At 39.5% G+C, this 20,193-nt stretch overlaps 1 protein-coding gene across 6 annotated transcripts in view; it reads right to left on the bottom strand.

The window, feature by feature from the left end:
• Positions 1-20,193, bottom strand: part of EXOC4 (exocyst complex component 4) — an 806,015-nt gene that overhangs the window by 682,616 nt on the left and 103,206 nt on the right. For all 6 annotated transcript variants that reach the window (XR_009494158.1, XM_024990789.2, XM_059885681.1 and 3 more), the window contains one exon: positions 15,145-15,319. Coding sequence is in view for 5 of the 6 variants with exons in the window: in XM_024990789.2 (XP_024846557.1) it covers positions 15,145-15,319 (175 nt within the window). In the remaining variant the exon portion in view is untranslated. The remainder of the gene's footprint in view (positions 1-15,144; positions 15,320-20,193) is intronic.

Genomic DNA, 20,193 nt, shown 5'->3' with positions numbered 1-20,193 from the left:
AGCATCTTGGTTAGCTTGTACTTCTTTGCTCTTAGAAAAAGGATGGTAGCAATTGCCGTCTCAACATCATTATGAATAGAAGCAAACTATTGCTCTTCCACTGAAAGCAGAAATGAAGACCTTGAAAAAGTCACTCCACTCTGCTAGTTTTTCCAGTTTAAAGCGGAAGCCTGGTTCTGTGAAAGAGGTGACACTCTTCATAGGAAGTGATAACCATCTAAGGAATCAAGTAAATGAGTAAGATTAAATGACTGAGGAAGAATGAAGGAAGAGATGTGGCAAGAACTGAGTTTCAGGTTTATCTTCTACTTTGCCTGTGTACCCAACTTGCCACAGGAGCTTTTGGGTACCTTCCTAATGATGATATACTTAGTTACTAAAAAGTCACTTAAAATCATTCTGTTTTGAGTCTTCCTATTCAGCAGTAGTTTAGACAAATGTTGGAATCAGACCAGGATGCAAAGCTTGACTCTGTCACTTACTGGTGATCAGCTTAGGCACAGTGTCATCATCTGAGCCGGGGAGTAAGAACATCAAGCTCTCTGAAGGGTTGTGAGGGTTGAAGGAAATCATGTATTTAAGGCTTGGCTCAGGTCATATCATTAGTATATGTCGTGCTGAAATTTCCCCAAGTAACACTAGTATTTCCTATGACAGTCTGGTGTCTAATTCCATGGTTCTCCTGCTCATCAGAATAACCAGGAAGGTTTGTTAAACACTGACTGCAGAGCCCCATTCCCCCAGAGTTTCTCAAGCAGTAAGGCTGGGATAGTCCTAGAACTCACACGTCTGACTAGCTCCCACGCGACGCTCATGAGGCTGGTCTGGGGACCACACTCTGAACTATTAGTCTGTCTAAAGTCTTTTTCTGATGCTACTGTCTACTCTAAGAAATTTTCTTAAGACTCCAGAGGGAGTCAGAATTGACTTACATTAAAAACCATAATAGTTTGCAAGTACACATGCAATAAAGAAGGAGAGGGAAAAACATCCACTGAGCTGGGACCTAAATAATCCCTAAAGAGAAAGTTTTGGTTCCCCCTGCCCCAACCAACAGCCTTTTTCATAAAATGTTAGCATAGTTTTATTCTGTACAAATCCCAAGTGATTCATGTCAGATAGACTCCCCACAGAAATGTAGGCAGAATGAACAGATGGCTTTTTCCTCTCTAAATACTGTGTGTATAACATATAATTTTTTTTTTTTTTTTTACTTACGCAGTAAAACTCACTGGCTCCAGAGTCACATAGGGTCTAAATAAAATAATCTAACTGCATTCACAACCACAATTCTGAGGTCCTATTCACTTGCTCCTTTAATGCTGTTAACTGCTCCTACCCTATCAGTTCTGAGTTGGCCATGGATGAAAGGAGCTGCAGTAGATATAAAACCAAGAGCATAATAAATATAAAGATGAGGGTTTTCCCAAGCTTTTCTGCCTGCCTCCAGGTTTTTATTTTCAAGAAAAGAGCACAGCTCTTCATGGCATACACTTTCTCATCTCTCTATTCCTCTGATTAATGATCCCAGAAGACAAACAGCAGCTCTTCATATATACTGGAATGGTGTTTATATGTAGGTAGAAGAAAATTATAAGAGTATTTTTTATTAAAAATGCAAACTTCCTTCCAAGTGAGCAATTTAAACATCCCTATTTCATTTTAGGAATTTCACCTTTACCCTTCCCCAAGTAAATGGCTGTTCATCATCTCCAATTGCTACCAGCTTAAAAAAAAAGACAGACAAAAGGACCACTCTTCGACCAGCAACAACATATAAAGACTTGGTGACCGTGGCAAAATTATACTAATTACCATAAACTAGCTGGGCACCTCCAAATTGAAGCTCTCAGAAGTAATTTACTACCATAAACTGACTCAATTATGGCAATTTTAATTTCATATTCTTGTAGTTCCTTTTGACCATTTTTCCCCCTCTTGTAACTTTGCTGGTTTTAAAAAGGGCACTGTCACCTCTGGCTGGATCTTTTTTAATGCTAGGTTTGTAACATTCTCTTGAAGCTTGAAATTAAAAATTTTTTTTGCCTACCAATTTAGTCCCTTCCCACTTGGCAAACATCTTTTGTGACTCTTGCATCGCTAATGGAGCTGAAAATTAAGATGACTTTTTTTGTTTAATTCTTTGGTATGCCAAAGAATCATCAATAATGTCAGCACGGCTTTTTTCTGTATAGTGGCCCAGGAGTTAAAAGCCTTACATTTCTACAGCACCTCATCCCCTGGAGGACCACAGACGACTTCACAAACCACACTCTGCGGACACACCCCCATGCCGCTCACTGGCAGCTGCCCCTAGCAAAATGCATACTCGTATTAACTAGCATTTACTCAGAAGAATTTCATAATAGCAGCTCTAATGATTCTAAAGAAAGACTTAGCATTCAAAGAAGGCAATCACACACAAAACATATCACGGAAAGAAGTAGATTCAGTTTACAGCAAACGTGGTTCACTTACAGCAAGATATGAACAAGAACTTTCTTAATTTGGATAAGACAATCAAAACGAAAAATCAAACCGTAAAATCTTTTTTTCCCCCAAAGAACTAAGGGCAGTTTGGGGATCGTTTTGACATAACCAACTAGCAAGCTGTCACCATTCTTCCAGAAGTATCATCAGTGCATGTGTCAGTTGCTCAGTCATGTCTGACTCTTTTTGAGACCCCATGTACTGTAGCCTGCCAGGCTCCTCTGTCTGTGGGATTCTCCAGGCAATAATAAAGTGGGTTGCCATTTTCTCCTCCAGGGGATCTTCCCCACCCAGGAATCGAACCTGGGTCTCCTGCATTGCAGGCAGATTCTTTACTATCTAAGCCACCAGGGAAGCCCCTAAAAAGTATTGTCATAGTGAAAATGATGCTGATAAGCAAGCATTGTTATCTATGGGGTCGACCAAAAAGTTTGTTCAGGTTTTTCCACAACATCCTACAGAAAAAACTCTAATGATCTTTTGACCAACCCAATACTAACAAGCTGGTGATGGTCTCAATTATTAACAGTTTCTCTTGCCAACATTATTTCATGCCCCTTATGTGAAACCTGGAGCTATTCTGCCTGGTCAAGAGAAACCCCAGGGATGATTTCACTGCCATCCAATGAAGGAGAGGATGAACTGCTCTCCTGGGAACACAGCAGTCTTTCAAGTCTTCATCGTCACAAAGCTTTATGAGTCCTCTGCTATTAATACATGACTTTTAACTCTACAAAGTTCATCACAATTACAAAGCATTTAAAATTCAATCCTAGGACTTTCCTGGTGGTCCAGTGGTTGGGAATCTGCCTGCCAGTGCAGGGGGCACAGGTTTGATCCTTGGCCCAAGAAGATTCCACATGCCACAGGGCAACTGAACCCTTGTACCACAACTACTGAGCCTGTGCTCTGCAGAAAGAGAAGTCACTGCAGTGAGAAGTCCATGCACCGTAACTAGCGAGCAGTCTCCACTTGCTGCAACTGGAGAAGGTCCACATGCAGCAACGAAGACCCAGTGCAGCCCAAAAAATACATTAAAAAACATAAATAAAATACAATCCTAAAATCAACTCATCAATTGATATGTATTGGGTATCTACTATTCATTCATTCAAGAAATGTTGATTAGGTGCATACTGAACATAGGAAGTGGTACCAAATTTGGGGGCAGGTGGGGAACTCACAGTTAATAAACAATAGTCCCACTCCTTCTCTCAAAAGGCTTAAAGACCAGTTGAAAAAGGAATTAAAAACTGATCTGGCAAAACTAATACAATTATGTAAAGTTTAAAAATAAAATAAAATTAAAAAAAAAAAAAAACTGAATGTGGGAAAGCACGGTGAGAAACTGAATGACGTATAAGAAATGATCCTCCAGAGGACTTCTACCTGACTGAAAAGATGTAGATTAAGCAAAGAAAAAATAGAGAACTACAAGACGTGTTGAACAAGTAGTAACACAAGGGCAATGAGTTCTTGAAAGGAAATGCTCAGTGAATGCTTCCAGATAACATAGAGAAGACTGGAGTATATTAGAGAAGGTATTCAGGCATGAGGGCAAAGACAGTGGGAAGGATGTACAGGATCAACAGGTGTTGCTGTGAGAAGGGACAGTGTCATATTTGGAGGACAGAGAGAGACTAATTTAATTAGAATATAGCATCTCTACAGGACTTTCCAAATGGCTCAGTGGTAAAGAATCCACCTGCCATGGCAGGAAACTAAGAGACCTGGGTTCAATCCCTGGGTAGGGAAGATCCCCTGGAGAAGGAAATGGCAACCCACTCCAGTATTCTTGCCTGGAAAATTCCATGGACAGAGGAGCCTGGAGGGCTACAGTCCATAGGGTCGCAAAGGAGTCAGACATGACTGAGCACAGCACAGCACACAGGACAAGGGTAAACTAAAGAAGGAAAAACAGGCTTTGTCCAAATTGTGGGAGCACTTGAATGACTAAGAAAAAAAGAAAAAACCTTATGCACAACCTAACTAATACAAGGAAACGGATCATTTGTAATAAACCTAAATTTAATTTGCATTTCCAATTTGCTTCTTTCACTATACAATGATGCTACGACAGAGACTGGCACGTGCACCACCACCATGCCATAAGGAGTCAAGCTTTTCTTTTGGAGCCCTTAATCATCAAAAATCTTGGAATTATCACATTTGTACAGGATACAGGAAGAGTCTATGATCACCTGACCTGAATATCCTTTTTCCTTAAATTAAAATCCTGGGAGGAGCAGGTGGGACGGGACTGGTATTCACTCCTGAAGCTCTTCTACTCTGCTGCACCCCAGGGAAGCCAGCTGGCAATCCTACAGGGTTATTAGGTGTCTCTAAAGAAGATCCTGACCCCGTACCCAACACCCCTCTCGATCAAAAGTATCCACCTCCAATGAGGGACCCTACTGACCTGCATCTCAAACAGAGGGGAGTAATTCTCTAAGATCAGGCGATTCTGTTGCTGGGTCGACCTCAGAGCAATGAATCTCCACTTTAGCTTATGTCAATCAGCAGAGCATCTAAAATGTGCCTGGGTGGAGGAAAACAAGAGGTGGCATTTCTTTCTGATCACAGCAGGTGAATAGATCATCAATCAGGACCCAGATTCAGAGAAGAAAGAAATAAAAGAGCTGCAGGGATGTTCAGTCTATTTCCCAACTGATACACATCCAGTTCTGTCAGGATCAAATGGCCAATGAAATTCAACTCCACTTTCCTAGGGGACCCTCCTACGGCCCAACAGTTCTCAGTGTAGAAATACCCCGACCCGTCAGCTGACATTCTGAGTGTCTTTCTGCTGTGCTCATGTATACTACTGTGTTCACTTCACATTTGAATTTTTAAAAATCACTGTAAAGGTCTCACCCCCATTGTTCCCAAGTTCAACACCTGCATTCGAATTTCCAATCAAAAGCATCAGACCTACATCATCCATCGCGATTTTGTATTCCTTTTCTCACTATAAGCAGAGACTTCCATCCTTGTTGATCCCTTGATTAAAAATATGGTTGACTATAAAACACAAGTACTTAATTTTACTTTGGGGCCCTTTTTGATGATCTGCTCTCTGTGAAAACACATGAGCAACCCCTCAAAAGTGCTCTGTATCAAATCAATGCCAACTATTGAAGGTCATGACTCCGAGTGACTAACTTCACAATGACGCTTGTTTCTTCAGTGTCATCCCATCTCTGAAAAGGTTAACCTCTGTTGGCTTCCGTGCTTGTTCCTAAACATGCCAGTTCTCCAAAAAGCACTGAAACGTGCCTCATCTCAAGTCCATCACTACAGATCCTCGGCTTGGGACTCCCACCCGTTTGTCTGTCATTCTGGTGCACACGTGCCTGACACTCAAGGCAGCAACCCAGATGCTATCTCCCTCAAACCGGGGAGATGGAGATGATCAGTCTCAGCTCCAGGAGGAGACACTGTTTCGTGCAGCATAGCCCAAAATAGCGCTGGCCTTTTTCACTGCCATATCACGCTGCTAACACATAACTAATGTGCTGTCATTTATCACCCCCGTGAAACTGGCTATTCCATGCTGAGGTTTCGTCATCTGCTGCAGTTCACTTGGAGGCAGCCCTCGTTCTCCTTAGATGGAATCCTATCCCAAGTGTTGCATTTTGCTGTCACTGTTCACTTTTTATTTTTTAAAAATCCTTCCAAACTTTTAGGGAGCTCATCAAAAAAGACTCATGCCACTCACTACTGTGCCAACAAAGACTTCTGGGAAGACCAGAAATACTTAAAAAAAAAAAAAAAATTGCACCTTTGAATGCAATACAATTGGCTATAATCTTAAGGATAAAATAACTTAAAACAATTCTGAAGACAATTCTTCTGTGAAGGGCTCAGGTTTTTTCCAGCACCTGAATGGTATTATAGGTATAGATTTGGCAGCCAAGCTGTTTTCTGCCCATCCTTCTATAACTAAGCAAAAGTGTACATGACACATAGGTGGTGAATGAGACGCTGTAAAGCAGTTTGAGAGATCTCTGAGTAACAGCTTCTTAAGCTCCTTTAAGTCAGGCAGGACTTTTAATGATTATATTTACTTTCTGTGGCTCCCATTTAACCACATTCCCTGGAGTTCTGGTGGATCTGAGAGAAGAAACAGGGGACATATCAGGAAACTCTTGGTGCCAGCCTCACAAAGTCATGACATAGCCACGGTGTAGGCTGGTCCAGGGATTATGAGGGAAATGAACCTCAAATCACCCCAACTCCAAGGTCTCTTCCTAATGGCTGGCCCAATGGACTTATTGTCCTGCTTGCTTTGCTTGTTCACTTCCTCTGGGGGTCATTTGCAGATCTGTTAAAACAGGCTTTTACTCCCTCTCCAAGGTGTCTGTCCACATCCCTTAAGGAATGGCCAGATTCTGAAAGCCACCATCTCTAATAAGAACAGCATTTGGGTCCTGCTCAAAAATTGCCACCGTATCAACCACACATAATGGAAAAATGCAGACACAAAGAAAGGCAAAATGTGGTATCACTGTTAAGAAGCCTCAATCTCTAGGAACTATAACATATGCTGGTTGGAGCAACATTGGAGAGCTGATTAAACTGATGGACTACCAAAGGAAAGTAGGGCTTCCCAGGTGGTACAATGGTAAAGAATCTGCCTGCCAATGCAGGAGACACACGGTTGATCTCTGAATTGGGAAGATCCCCTGGAGAAGGAAATGGCAACCCACTCCAGTATTCTTGCCTAGAAAATTCCATGAACAGAGGAGTCTGACAGGCAATGGTCCATGGGGTCACAAAAGAGTCAGACATGACTGAGCACGCACACATGCACCGAAGGAAAACAGTCCTTGCTTCACTCTTACACTCATGAGCTTCTGCTGCTAAGTCACTTCAGTCGTGTCCGACTCTGTGCGACCCCATAGACAGCAGCCCACCAGGCTCCCCCATCCCTGGGATTCTCCAGGCAAGAATACTGGAGTGGGTTGCGTATCCTGGAGAAGGCAATGGCACCCCACTCCAGTACTCTTGCCTGGAAAAGCCCATGGACGGAGGAGCCTGGTAGGCTGCAGGCTACCTGCATGAGTATCACTTCTCACTTTCATGCATTGGAGAAGGAAATAGCAACCCACTCCAGTGTTCTTGCCTGGAGAATCCCAGGGATAGAGGAACCTAGTGGGCTGCCATCTCTGGGGTCACACAGAGTCAGACACGACTGAAGTGACTTAGCAGCAGCAGCAGCTATTATCCACAGGCAGACAGAGGGTCCCTAAATTTCTATCTCCCACCCTAAGCTCTCCCCTAGCCTCCAGTGTCCCATCTCTAGTTGCCTGAAACACAATTCTATGGGGATATTCTGTTAACGCCTCACATTTAACAAGCACAAAGCACTATCTTCTTGATCCTAATTCCCAACCACACAGGTTCAGAACTTCACCCTAATTTGAGACTCTCCATTTCTTAGAGTCAATGTTAAAACTCTCAGAAAATTCACTCTTTCAAAATCTCTCTTAGCTCTGTGTTCTTTCTCTTCAAGGGCCCTGCCCTAGTCTAGCCCCTCCTTCTTGTACTGATTGAACTTGCCTTCTAATTGGTTATCTCTCTATCCATTGCCTTCTCCAGTGATTCACTGTGAACGCTGCTGCCAGAAAACTCATCCTAAAAATACTACTTTCACCATTTCACTCTTCTACTGAAAAAGTATAACATCAACCATCATCTATGAAGTAATCATGCCCTGCTCAAAACAATTTAAATCTGATGAAGCCTCTTGACCTAAGTTAGGAACATCAATGAATAGCAAAAGACACCATGGGGAAGCAATCACTAAAAGCCAGAATGTAGGAAATTCTACAGGACAAATGATCTGGCTTTGTCAATAAATAAATTTCAAGAGGTAAAAATGAGATGGACAGGAAATTATACATTAAAAGAGTTTCAAGAAACTTAATAAGCACACTGTTGTGTTTAAACCTTATTTGAATCCTGATTCAGACAAACTGTAAAAAACATACAATTAGGACATTTGAGAAATGGGAAATGTGAACACTGACTAGATATCTGATAATAAGAAAATTATGCCTTTAGGTATGATTATGGTTTTTAAAAGGAGACCTTATCTTTCTGAGATTCACACTGGACTACAGACAAAACAATATGCTCTCTAGGACTTTTGTAAAATAAGGGAAAGGGAAATGGGCAGGGGTAGAAATGAGACAACAGGACTATATATTGGTAGCACTGGCAACTGTGAAAATGTGACCATGGGTGCATGGGGGTTCATTATACATTTCTTTGTATTTCTGAATAGGTTTGATGTTTTCCATAATAAAAACCAAAAAAAAAAAAATTGTAATGGCAGCCTATGGCCAAAAAAGGCAAGTCCAAATTGCCCAGTCTCTATTATTTAAAGATCTCTATGGCAGTCAAAATTATTCACTTATTTTTGGTAACACTTTCCAAAACTGATCCAAAAAAACCTCCATTCTTCCTAACCCTCTATAATACGATGTGTATTACGTATTCAACCCTAATCATGTTTGGATGTTCCAAATCTCTCCTTGCCCGTGAGCTCATGTACCTTAACCCATTCTGACCTCCTCCTCTGTGATCTCTGAAATTTTTCCCTGGGACCATAAACAGCTTGTATTATTGTTAGTTATGTTTTTGTCCCACCTCCTTGCAAAATTGATTTCATAAACTTCTTTTACCTGTACATCTTAAAAGAGAAATGTCTTTTCCTTTAGTTAACAACAACCAACTTCCATTAATATAAACCTGAAAAACTTATATAAGTAATAAATAGGGGTGGGGAGAGAAGAAACAAAACATCTGTTTCTTATGTTTGCTGTCTTTGGGCTACTAAATAAGTAAAGTTGACCAAAATCTCAAATGGAGGTTACAGCACAGTCATTTAGCTTTCCTTTCCCCTTTAAAGTGTGTAGATATTAAACAGCATTTTCCTGTCTTTATGGAGCTTCAACATGCTATCATTATTTACTTCATAGAACACACACTCCCTCCTAAACATGCCACAGTGGTACATCTTTCCAAATAAAACTATTACTTCTTACAAACTTCTCCCAGCCCTTAAGACTTGTCTCCTAACAGTCTTGGTTTTAATATGACCACATCTATAACTACTTGCTTATCGTAGCTCTTAACCAGATTGTGCACTAGAATCAGCTGGAATTCTATTAAAAGAGGCTTTGTAGATGTAGGATCCACAGGTCATTCTGTTTGGGAGGAAGGTTCAATGACTACTAATACTGTGACTACTAAGATATTCAGAACATTTGGGTTATCTAAACTGAAGCCACTGGCAAAAAACATAAATGAGATCATTTTTTTGACCCTATAGGGTAAAGCAAGGGCTTAAACCAATTTTAGTGAACTTAACAAAATACCTGGCATTTTAGGATTGGAAAAGCCAAATCTCTATTCAGCGACTGATATCCACTGAATCTTGAAATCCTTAATTTTCACAATCTGAAAACATGTATACATATACAGGTATAAATAAAACTTCTTTACATACACTTAGTAAAATTCCTAATAAGACATATCCCTCAACCCAAAATCTTTCAAAATACAAGAACTAAAATCATTTCGACTAAATGAGTCAACTAAAAATATCATAGGATTTCCAGTTGAATGTCAACATGTCAAAGTCCAAGCCAAGGTAGGCATTTAAATCACTGACTGAAACATTTTAAAAGAAGGCCAGGGCCAGCTGAGTTCTACACGCGACTCTTCGGTGCTGTAACGGAGCCTTGAACTTGAGCAACCGCCACGAATGCACTGGGAACCAGAGGGTCTCCTTGGCTGCCCAGCACTTTCTGCTCTCAGTAATGAACATAAAACAACCTACCGAGAGTCCTAGGCAATGGAAACTGACTTAAATTTAGAGGAAGACTTCTACTTTAACTTTCATGTGTTAACTGCATTCCATTCATCGGGCAGCACACTATCCATTGACAAGACAGAACAAACATCCCAGCACCTTTCTGAAGACTCAATGGCCTGGCTGACAGCATGTCTTTAATATGCCACTCAAAAGAGTGGCTATCAAAGAGCTTTAAAGGCTGAGAAATGAAGAGAAACTATTTCTGCAAGAATAATCTCACAAGTTATCCGGCCTAAAATACTTGGGGGCGGGAGGGGAACCTAGTTTTCCTCTAAGAGGAATAGAAGGAAGAATCCTCAGCTAACCAAAATATCAAATGAAATAAAAATCTAAGAATAACCTAGTTTCAGACTTGGATTCAAAATAGAAATTGCATTTGTCCCCTTGAAAAACCCTCCAGGTCATGGGTCAGTACCAATACGATTTGTGGATTTTCACACCTGACAGCAAACTTCAAGTTTTCTCTGCAGGAGGGTAGTTTTATCACTATTTAAACATTTCAGTGGCAGTTAACGAAAGTAAGATGATGTCCCGTCCTGTCTCTGTTCATTTCCAGAAAAAGAGATCGGGGTGCTGTGAAGTGAAGTGTCTTGTGGTGTCACCGCCACTGGTTCGACAGTGTGATTACAACCCCCTGCTTCCATCTGCACAACACGGCCTGGTACATCCAGGGCTTGCTTACACACGTAAGCCAACAATGACAAAGCAAGCAGTTTTGTTTTGAAAAGAGATAAGGGAAAAAATGAGTTGTTGTTATTTTTTTTCCGGAATCAAAACACCTGAAAGATATGTTTGTTCAAAGTGATCCTCTTCTTTCCTCTGTTAAATCCCACAAGAATTGGAGTATTTTGTGTTTCTAGTATACCGCAGTCTTACACACTTAAAAATGTGCAGTCAATGGTATGACAGGCATGTCATCAAGCAGGTGACATTTGGGAAGGTGCTGCTGCTGCTCAGAGGGACAAAAACACGTATTCCTATTATCACAGTTTCAAAAAGAGTGTAAAATTGAAAAGGGAGTTCAACGGTGTGTGGTCACAGAGCCGACACCAGGAGAAGACACTGACACCGTTACTGTGATGGCTACAGCCTTGTCTCCACGCACGGCTGTCTCCAGACACAAACACGGTGAGACAAATGAGCCTTCCAACTACACGACGGACTCTGCCTGCCAGGGACAGCCCAGGTTCCAGTGCAGAAAGGCTGCCAAAGTCTCCACATGATCAAAAATTGTTTTCTTTTCCAAGATTTAATACACAAAAGAGCATTTCAATTTTTCAGCAAGAAACACTTTCTGTTCAAAGAAACACTGAAATTCGAACTCTATAACACTTGAAACTCCATTTATATGATCCCGTCACCTTCATTCGTGTGGGTACATGCTTACTACATGCATCCATGGTTCTCAACTTTGTCTGTTCTCCAGGAATGATCTTAACCTAAAGAGCATTCCACCAACAAGTGTAAGAAAACTAAATTGGCCCTAAGCTCCAATACTTTGGTCACCTGATGAGAAGAGCCAACTCAGTGGTAAAGACCCTGATGCTGGGAAAGATCGAGAGCAGGAGAAGGGGCGACGGACGATGAGAGCACACAGTTGGCCCCAATAGCTTAAGCACTAAAACATCACTAAAATACCTGTCATACAAAGAAGCAGCAAAAGCCAACTACATGGTTTTAGAGTTCCCAAAAGACTCCTAAAGGTTTACAAATCTTTCTCTCTTCACTGTACTCCTCTAACATGCTCCATGAAAGCCTGTTGTTTACTCCACTATAAGACAACATCTCAAATAATATAACCCACTGACTCTCTATTAGCATACAAAATACTAATAGTAGCCTTGCTTTAGTCTCCAGCCGCTACACCCAGCCCTTTCAATGCTACCTTATTAATCCAACTTCATCTCACTACACGCCAGTCAAAATCCACCACGGGCCAGTATCACCTAAAACAAAGGTCCTCAAACTTGGACGTGCATATAGGTCACCTGAAAGGATTATTAAAATACAGAATGTACGGCCGCACCCCTAGACTTTCTGATTCAGTAACTATGAAGTAGGAATAAAAATCTGCATTTTTAACATGCTCCCAGGTAACACGGATACTGCTGGTCCAAGAAACATACTTTGAGAACCACTGGCCCAAAGCAACAGTTCCCAATTACAGGATCTCAAACAAATGAATCACCTTAGGAGCTGAAACAACAACCCCACAAAATCCAGTGCTTATCTACAGTGATTCTTATTCAGAAGGTCAAGGATAGGACTAGGTATCAAACTGGAGGTAAATTTTCCTGACCTTTCAAGATGATATACACTGATTTCTGTCTGGCTTGTACTATTTCTGATGAGAAGTTAGTGAAAAAAATTTTTTATCACTGCTTCCCTACAGGCAATGTGTCCTTTTTCCCTCTGGCTACCTTGCGGATTTTTTCTTTGCTTTTCAGATACCTGATGATAATATGTCTAGGTATGGTATTCTTTGTGTTTATCTTCCTTGTGATTTGTTGAGCTTCTTGTATCTGTGGGTTTATGTTTTTCAACAAATTTAGAAATTTTGGGTCACTGTCTCTTCCAATAACTGACTGCCCCAATCTCTCTCCCCACTGTCGGTATCTGCAGCCACACAAATGCTGGATTCCACGATATTGTCCCATAGGCCATTATGGCTTTGTTCACTTTTCTCTTCAGTCTATTTTCCCCCTGAACTTTAGTTTTGGTTGGTTTTGATAGATTTTTCTTGAAGTTTTCTGATTCTTTCTTCTACAGCATGCAATCTGTGGCTAAATATATCTGGTATATTTTTTCATTTCAGATATTAATCTTTATCACATTTTAAAAATTCTGGTGATGAGTCATATTTTTTGGCTTTTTTTCAAGTATAATAATTGCATGCTGGACAACGTGGTGAATCATTATTGAGAATCTGGATTAGGTTACTTTAGAGTCAGTTTCGTTCTGGCAGGCGGTTAATTCACGAGTGGATAGGCTAACACTGTAGAAACCTGGTTTGGAGCTTTATTATGTGAAAGTATAGTATCCCTTACTATATGGTTAGATTAGCCCAAGTCCTAACACATAACCTTTCTGGGGACATCTGAAAGCACAGGATGTTCACCAAGTTCTCCTTACACTGGCTGGTCTGAATTCCAATGCTTCCCAGCATTTGGCAACTTGTGCAATTTCCATTCAGCTCAGTCCCATGATAGCTATTTGCCACGCCCTGGAGTGTGTGAAACTTCATCTCTGACCAAAGGCTCAATAGCACTCTTTCCAGATTTCTGGGGCTCCTTCACTCAGCAATTCCCTTTCCTTTGGTATCCTAATCCACAAACTACAGCTGCTTCCACATCCCTGAAACCTGACCTCTGCTTCATCTGCTTAGAGTCTGCTAATCTCTGTTCTATTTCCTACGTCACAGTTTGGAAAGCATCCCCAGAGAAGAAGCTGGGATGAACGTGAAACTGACCTTATGTATTCTCTTCTCTCAACTAACATTCTGATTACCTGAGTCCATCCAGTTTTCAAGTCACTTTGGGTAGGAGGTAACCTCATCATGGACAGAACTAGGTGAATTTAATTCTATTTTTGAAACAGCTTTAAAAATCTATTATCTTGACAACTATACATCAATAAAAATTAATTTTAGAAAATCTACTGTCTTATCCTTAAAATAAGTATGTAACCTGAAAAGCTTATGTTTCCATGACAGATGAACAAACCAAGACATAAAATATTAAATAACCAGTTTCTGAGAAATAAAGATATTTTATCCAATACACAAATATTCAACAAGCACCTACTATGGTTCCATGGTAATCAACATAGCAGCAAAACAAACTCAAGGAATATAGTTGCAATCTATATTCTTTCTACTGAACCATCAATAAAGCACAGACTACATCCAAAAAACTGTCTATATGAATGAATAACCGGGAATCAATCAATCTACCAAGAGCATGCCTATACTCTCGAAAATACAATTTACATTCATGATTTATTTTTTCCTGCAAAGACTCCTATTTGCTATGCAAATAATTTCATTTCTACAGTTACATTTTTCAATTCCCTGTATATACTTATTCTTTTTCCTATTAGTAGATGATGTCTAACCAAGTCACTTCTATTGAGCTATGTCAAATTTGTTTCCGCTAACTCTTAATTGTATTTCTCATTTTCATCTGACCAAATCAAATACATTTTCCTGGCGCATGGAGAGAAAATATAATAAAATTTCTAAATACCACCTCTGCAGCATCACACCAAACACTAATATCATTGCTCCGATCATCAACAAACCAAAGTGATAACATTTATACTTTACAGGTTTATCTTCATCTCTCAATATAAGCTCTTGACCTGTCTTTTACCCCAACATATTCAAGAGCTGACTATACGAAAAATGGTCATAAAATTAAGCTACATGTATGTTTATAAAACAGTGTTTAAGAACATTTTCATACTGATTACATAAACATATGACTAATTCCACCAAAGTAACGTACGTTACAACAGGAAGTCAAATACTATAGATTCCTGATTGCTACATATTAAGAATGTCCCAATTTTAAAGTCTGGCCAAAAAAATTTTGTTTTAAAGGTATTTTGAAGATGACAGAACTCCATAACATCAGCAACCATCACCTTTAAATAGAAACACGACATTCTCTCTCTGTCTGTGAGTAAGGAAATATTTTAGGTGGCTGGTTTTTTTATGTTCCTACCTGTTATTCTGAATCAAGATGGCACCCTTTGTCACAGGACCTTACCTGCAGAACATCTTGGATCTTCACCCACACATCGGCCATGTCATACAATTTGACATCTTCCTGCTGACTCAGTGGAGTCACCACAGTGTCCTGCAGGTATCCCAGGACCACAGAGTGTGCCGTGGCTACAGCGTTAAACTTGTCAAACAGCAACTCCAGCAGTTCTAGAAGTAGCCTAGTGAAAAAAACAAACATTTACATATACACACACACACAACTGATTGACACTGGGCTGCAAGAAAAACATCAAGCTAAAGTAGCACATGGCCATGTTAAACAGCACATTGCATTTCAACAGGCTGCACTTCAAAGTAACCTCTGAAATTTTATCTAGGCCCAGATTCCTCTGTTATAAAATGGACATGGTGAAATCTGACTGAGAAATACAAGTAGTATACAATATCAGTTAACACGTGAGATCTAAAAAATAATACAAATGAGTCTATAAACAAAACAGAAAAAGAATCACAGATATAGAAGACAAACTTATAGTTACCAAATGGGAAAGGGACAGGGGAGGGATAAATTAGTAGTACAGGATCAAGGATACAAAATACTATAAATAAAATAGATATTAAGAATTTATTGTATAGTGCAGGGAACTACATTTAATATCTTATGATAAATCTGTAATGGAAAATAATATATAAATATATAGAGAATAATATATAAATATATAGAGAATCTCTACATAAATATAGAGAGAATTGAATCACTCTCCTGTACATCTGAAACTAATGTTGTAAATCAATTATACTTCAATTTTTTAAAATGGACATGGTGTAAAAATTTTAAAGAGAATTGTAAAGGCCATGAACCAGCAGTAGCAGCTTAATACACAACTGTTTCCTTTTTAACATCATTCAGTGATCTCTATACTGTATGTTCATATAAGAAGTTTTTCTAAGGAATTCAGGCAATCTTTCAGACAACGGTTCAAATGTTACACAGAATATGCTATTCTCTAGCAATAAATTGGGCACTCTGGTAAGGACACTAATCCTTTTAGTCATGGAAAGCTGAGCTTGCTCCCATTCAAATGTGTGGCCTTACTTGCCTGGAAAAAAAAAAAAAAACACACACACACCTGCCAAGCAATCTGACTTTCACCACAGGGAGCAGCTTAAGGCCTCCGCATTATCTCATTTTTCATAGTGAGAGATGCTGGACACATATTATTACATCAATTTTATACACTCAAGGGCACAAAATGAGGTGCAAGGCAGCTGAGCCTAGAACAAAAGCTGATGTCCATGTCAGTGCATCCAGCCATCTACCTCTCACTGTACTTTTACAACATAGATGTATATGCAGAGATGGCTCAGAGTTTATATCATGGATGCAGAGTAATTCCCCCATCTCGAGCCTTACAGCATCACTGATCACCCATGCGTGGAATCATTCTTTCCTTTTCTGGACTTGAATGGTAGTATATCCCACTTTTAAGGAACGTATCACATGCGGCTGACTATGTGACTCAATCAATGTGGGTCACTTATTTCTATACAGACATTTCACCTCCCTTCCCTATTACTAGTCTTTTAGAGCAGACACTGCTTTGTACATCATTGTATACACTGGAGCACTCAGAAGAATGATCAGCAAATATCTGCTAAAGGAATTTCATGTGTATACCATGAACGAGTACAGACAATCTTGGAATGTGACTTTTATTATATAATCTGTGGCTCTCAGTTCATAGTTCCTATGGAGACTTATGAACCAACCTGGAAAGTAGAAAAGGAAAGCAAAAGAGCTTGTTGGCAATGTCAATTAACAAGATTTTATTACCATAAATAAGAGGCTATAACTACAATCTCATCAAAACGTATAGCATATTATCTATTCCTATGGCTTCTTTACTGCCCAATTACTATAATTAATGTGCTAACGTGACAGCCAGTAACCATCTTATGATAAAACCCTAATATCTCTTTGACATTTTAATTTAGACAAGACAGAATCAATAAAAATTTATGTAGGCTTCCGAGTCTGGAATATACATATATAATTTAGAATTATACACTGTATTTGTAAACAGGACCCATTTTACCTTTGAATGAGGATTTTTTTAAAATCTTGTAAAGGTCAATTCACAATTATACTCACATTTACCTAAAATAATTCTTGATATTCACCTCTGTTATATGACATCTACTCACATAACAGAAGAGAGCAGTACAACGGACAGGAAGATATATCTAACTTAACAACCAAAATAGTTAACTTCAGTGTAGGTAAATAATCTGGATAAGAATGGTATCTGGCATCATACAGAGAATATACCTGATTAAGCTAAGGTTCTACTTTTCAAATAAAGATTTATGTTGAGTGTGTAAAGTGTGGTTCCCAAATGTCAGTCCACAGACCACAGTGCATTTTTCAGTGGTAGAGAGAAAAGTAAGACCATACGCTGATGTTTTACAAAAGTAAATGTATTTACTTTTATCCTTTTGGTATCCTCTTGATACGAAAAATCTTATTTCCGTGACAGCAGCTACACTCCCAAATGTCCTTACTTGACAAAACTAAAATCTAGTAACACTATGCTATACCCCAACATTCTCGAAATGATTTTTTATGGGGTCACAAAGAGCCGGACACGACTGAGACGACTTGGTACAGCACAGCATAGGTGACTTGTAATATTTTGTTAGTTTCAGGTGTATAGCAGTGATTTAGTTATAAACAACTATCTCTTCTTTATTGGATTCTTTTCCCATATAGGTTATTACAGAATACTGAGTAGAGTTCCCTGTGCTATCCAGTAGGTCCTTGTTGACTATTTTATATATAGTATTCGGTATACGTTAATCCCAATCTCTTAATTTATCCCTCTCCCTCATCTTTCCCCTTTGGTAACCATAAGTTTGTTTTCCAAATCTGAGTCTGTTTCTGTTGAAATGATACTGATTGAAATGAAATGAAATGAAATATTGATTCATGACATTCAAAAGCATGAGACAAATTCGTGCCCAACTTCCCAATGGCATGAAGTTCTAGGTACAGGCCTAACAAACCCGAGATAAAACACACTGGAAGAGAGGTGGCTCCTCCAACGGGAGGGGCTGTTGCTAGTTAACTCCAGGGCCACCAGACTCCATGACTGCACACACCTTGGCTACTACTCAGGACAAGAGCAACTCGGCAATGAGGGGCAGTGCTCTGTTTAGAAAAGAGACCTAAGGAGGAATTGAGGTGTAAAATGAGATCCATGGCATCATAACATTACGGAAATAGCAATCTCTGTTTAAAATGCTGAGACAGGGCCACTGCACCTGGAGGATCAAGACCAAGATAGATCTGTTGCAGTGTGACCATCAAAAGTCATAAGAGAGGCTACATGGGGAAGAAAAGAGGGAAAAGAGCCAGGCCAGAAGTGGAGAGATTCTACCTGCCACTCTGCCTACTTTGAAACATCCACCAATTTCCAAGACAGGAAAACCTTCCTCTGCCTCCCCACAGAACAATCTTGAATATACCAATTAAATCTGCAGCTCAGACAGTAAAATTTAAAACTTTTATGCTGCAAGTGATATCATCCAGAAAGTGAAATGGCAACTCAAGAAACGGGAGAAAAATATTTGCAAGTAATTTACCTGATAAAGGATTTGTATCTAAAACATCTCAAGATTTCTTATAACTAGTATCAAAAAGACAACCAAATTTTAAACTGGACAAAGGATTTGAATATATTAAACAGTTCTCCAAGGAAGATATATGACTGGACAATAAGCAAACAGAAGATGCTCAACATCTTAGCCATCAGAGAAATGCAAACCAAAACCAGGAGATACCATTTCAAGCTACCCGGATGGCTTTAATTAAAAAAACAGGCAAAAAAGCATTGGAAAGGATGTAGAGAAATCTGAACTCTCAAACAGTGCTGGTGAGAATGCACAATGCTGCAACTGCTTTGGAAAACAGTTCGGTGGTCCCTCAAAAGATTAAACACCGAACTACCACATGGACCCAGAAATTCCACTCCTAGGTACGTACCCAAGAAAAACAAAAAACACATATGTACAAAAACATGTACACAAATGCTGACTGCAGCATTATTCATAATATTAAAATATTAGTAAAACAATAATAGTAAAATCTTAAAAGTGGAAATAATCCAAATAGCCATCAACTGACAAATGGACCAAAATGAAGTGGTACATTCATACAATAGAATATAATTTAGCTATCAAAGGAGATAAAGTACTAATACATGCGACAACATGAACCTTGAAAATGTTATGCTAAGTGAAAAAAAGTCACAGAAGACTACATATTGTGTGATTCTATTTATATGAAATACTCAGAATAGGCAAAGTCTACAGACGGAAAATATGTCAGTGGTTACTTAGGTAGGCGGGAATTGCCCACCACAGCATATGGGTTTTGTTTTGCAGCAGGGGACAAAAATGTTCTGGAACTACATGGCGGTGATGGTTTCCCACCCTGTGAATATACTAAAAACCACATTTCAAGGTGTGATTTGTGTAGTATGTGAACTATATCTCAATAGATCTTTTTTTTTTTAATCATCAGCTGTGGCTCTGAGTTAGGACACTGAGGTCTCAATCCCTCCCCTGTGGTGAAGCAAAAATACATACAACAGTGAAAAAAGGAATCTGATGTCTCAAAAACTGAAGTATCATTAATACTGATTCCTGTGGACTCTCATTACCAGGAGGACATTAGCTTTCCTCTTCTGGTTCAGTTGTTTTGTTTTGTTTTCCCCTTTCTCATATAAATAACCTGAAAAGAAGAAAAAGATGCACATTCTTTCCCAACATTGAAAATTCCCAACCCTGTAATTACGAGAAAATCTGTCAACTTCACCAAGTGTTCCCATCTGAAAAACCAAAGTATTAATTAATAGCTGTTCCAGGAGCTTCACACGACTGAAGGATGGATCACGTTAGAAAGTGGACAAAATTATTGGAGGCAATGGTACCATAATTAAAGAGGGAGGGGGGTTCAGGATCCCTTTGTTGGAGTTGAGCAACTCTGAAGACAATGGTTACCTTTTCTGATAAAAAGACAGAGAGAGAGTGG

The sequence above is a fragment of the Bos taurus genome, chromosome 4 (assembly GCF_002263795.3).
Source record: "Bos taurus isolate L1 Dominette 01449 registration number 42190680 breed Hereford chromosome 4, ARS-UCD2.0, whole genome shotgun sequence".
NCBI classification, from domain to species: Eukaryota; Metazoa; Chordata; class Mammalia; order Artiodactyla; family Bovidae; genus Bos; species Bos taurus.
The sequence above is the reverse complement of the archived record's forward strand: the minus strand, read 5'-3'. Positions and strand labels throughout refer to the sequence as shown.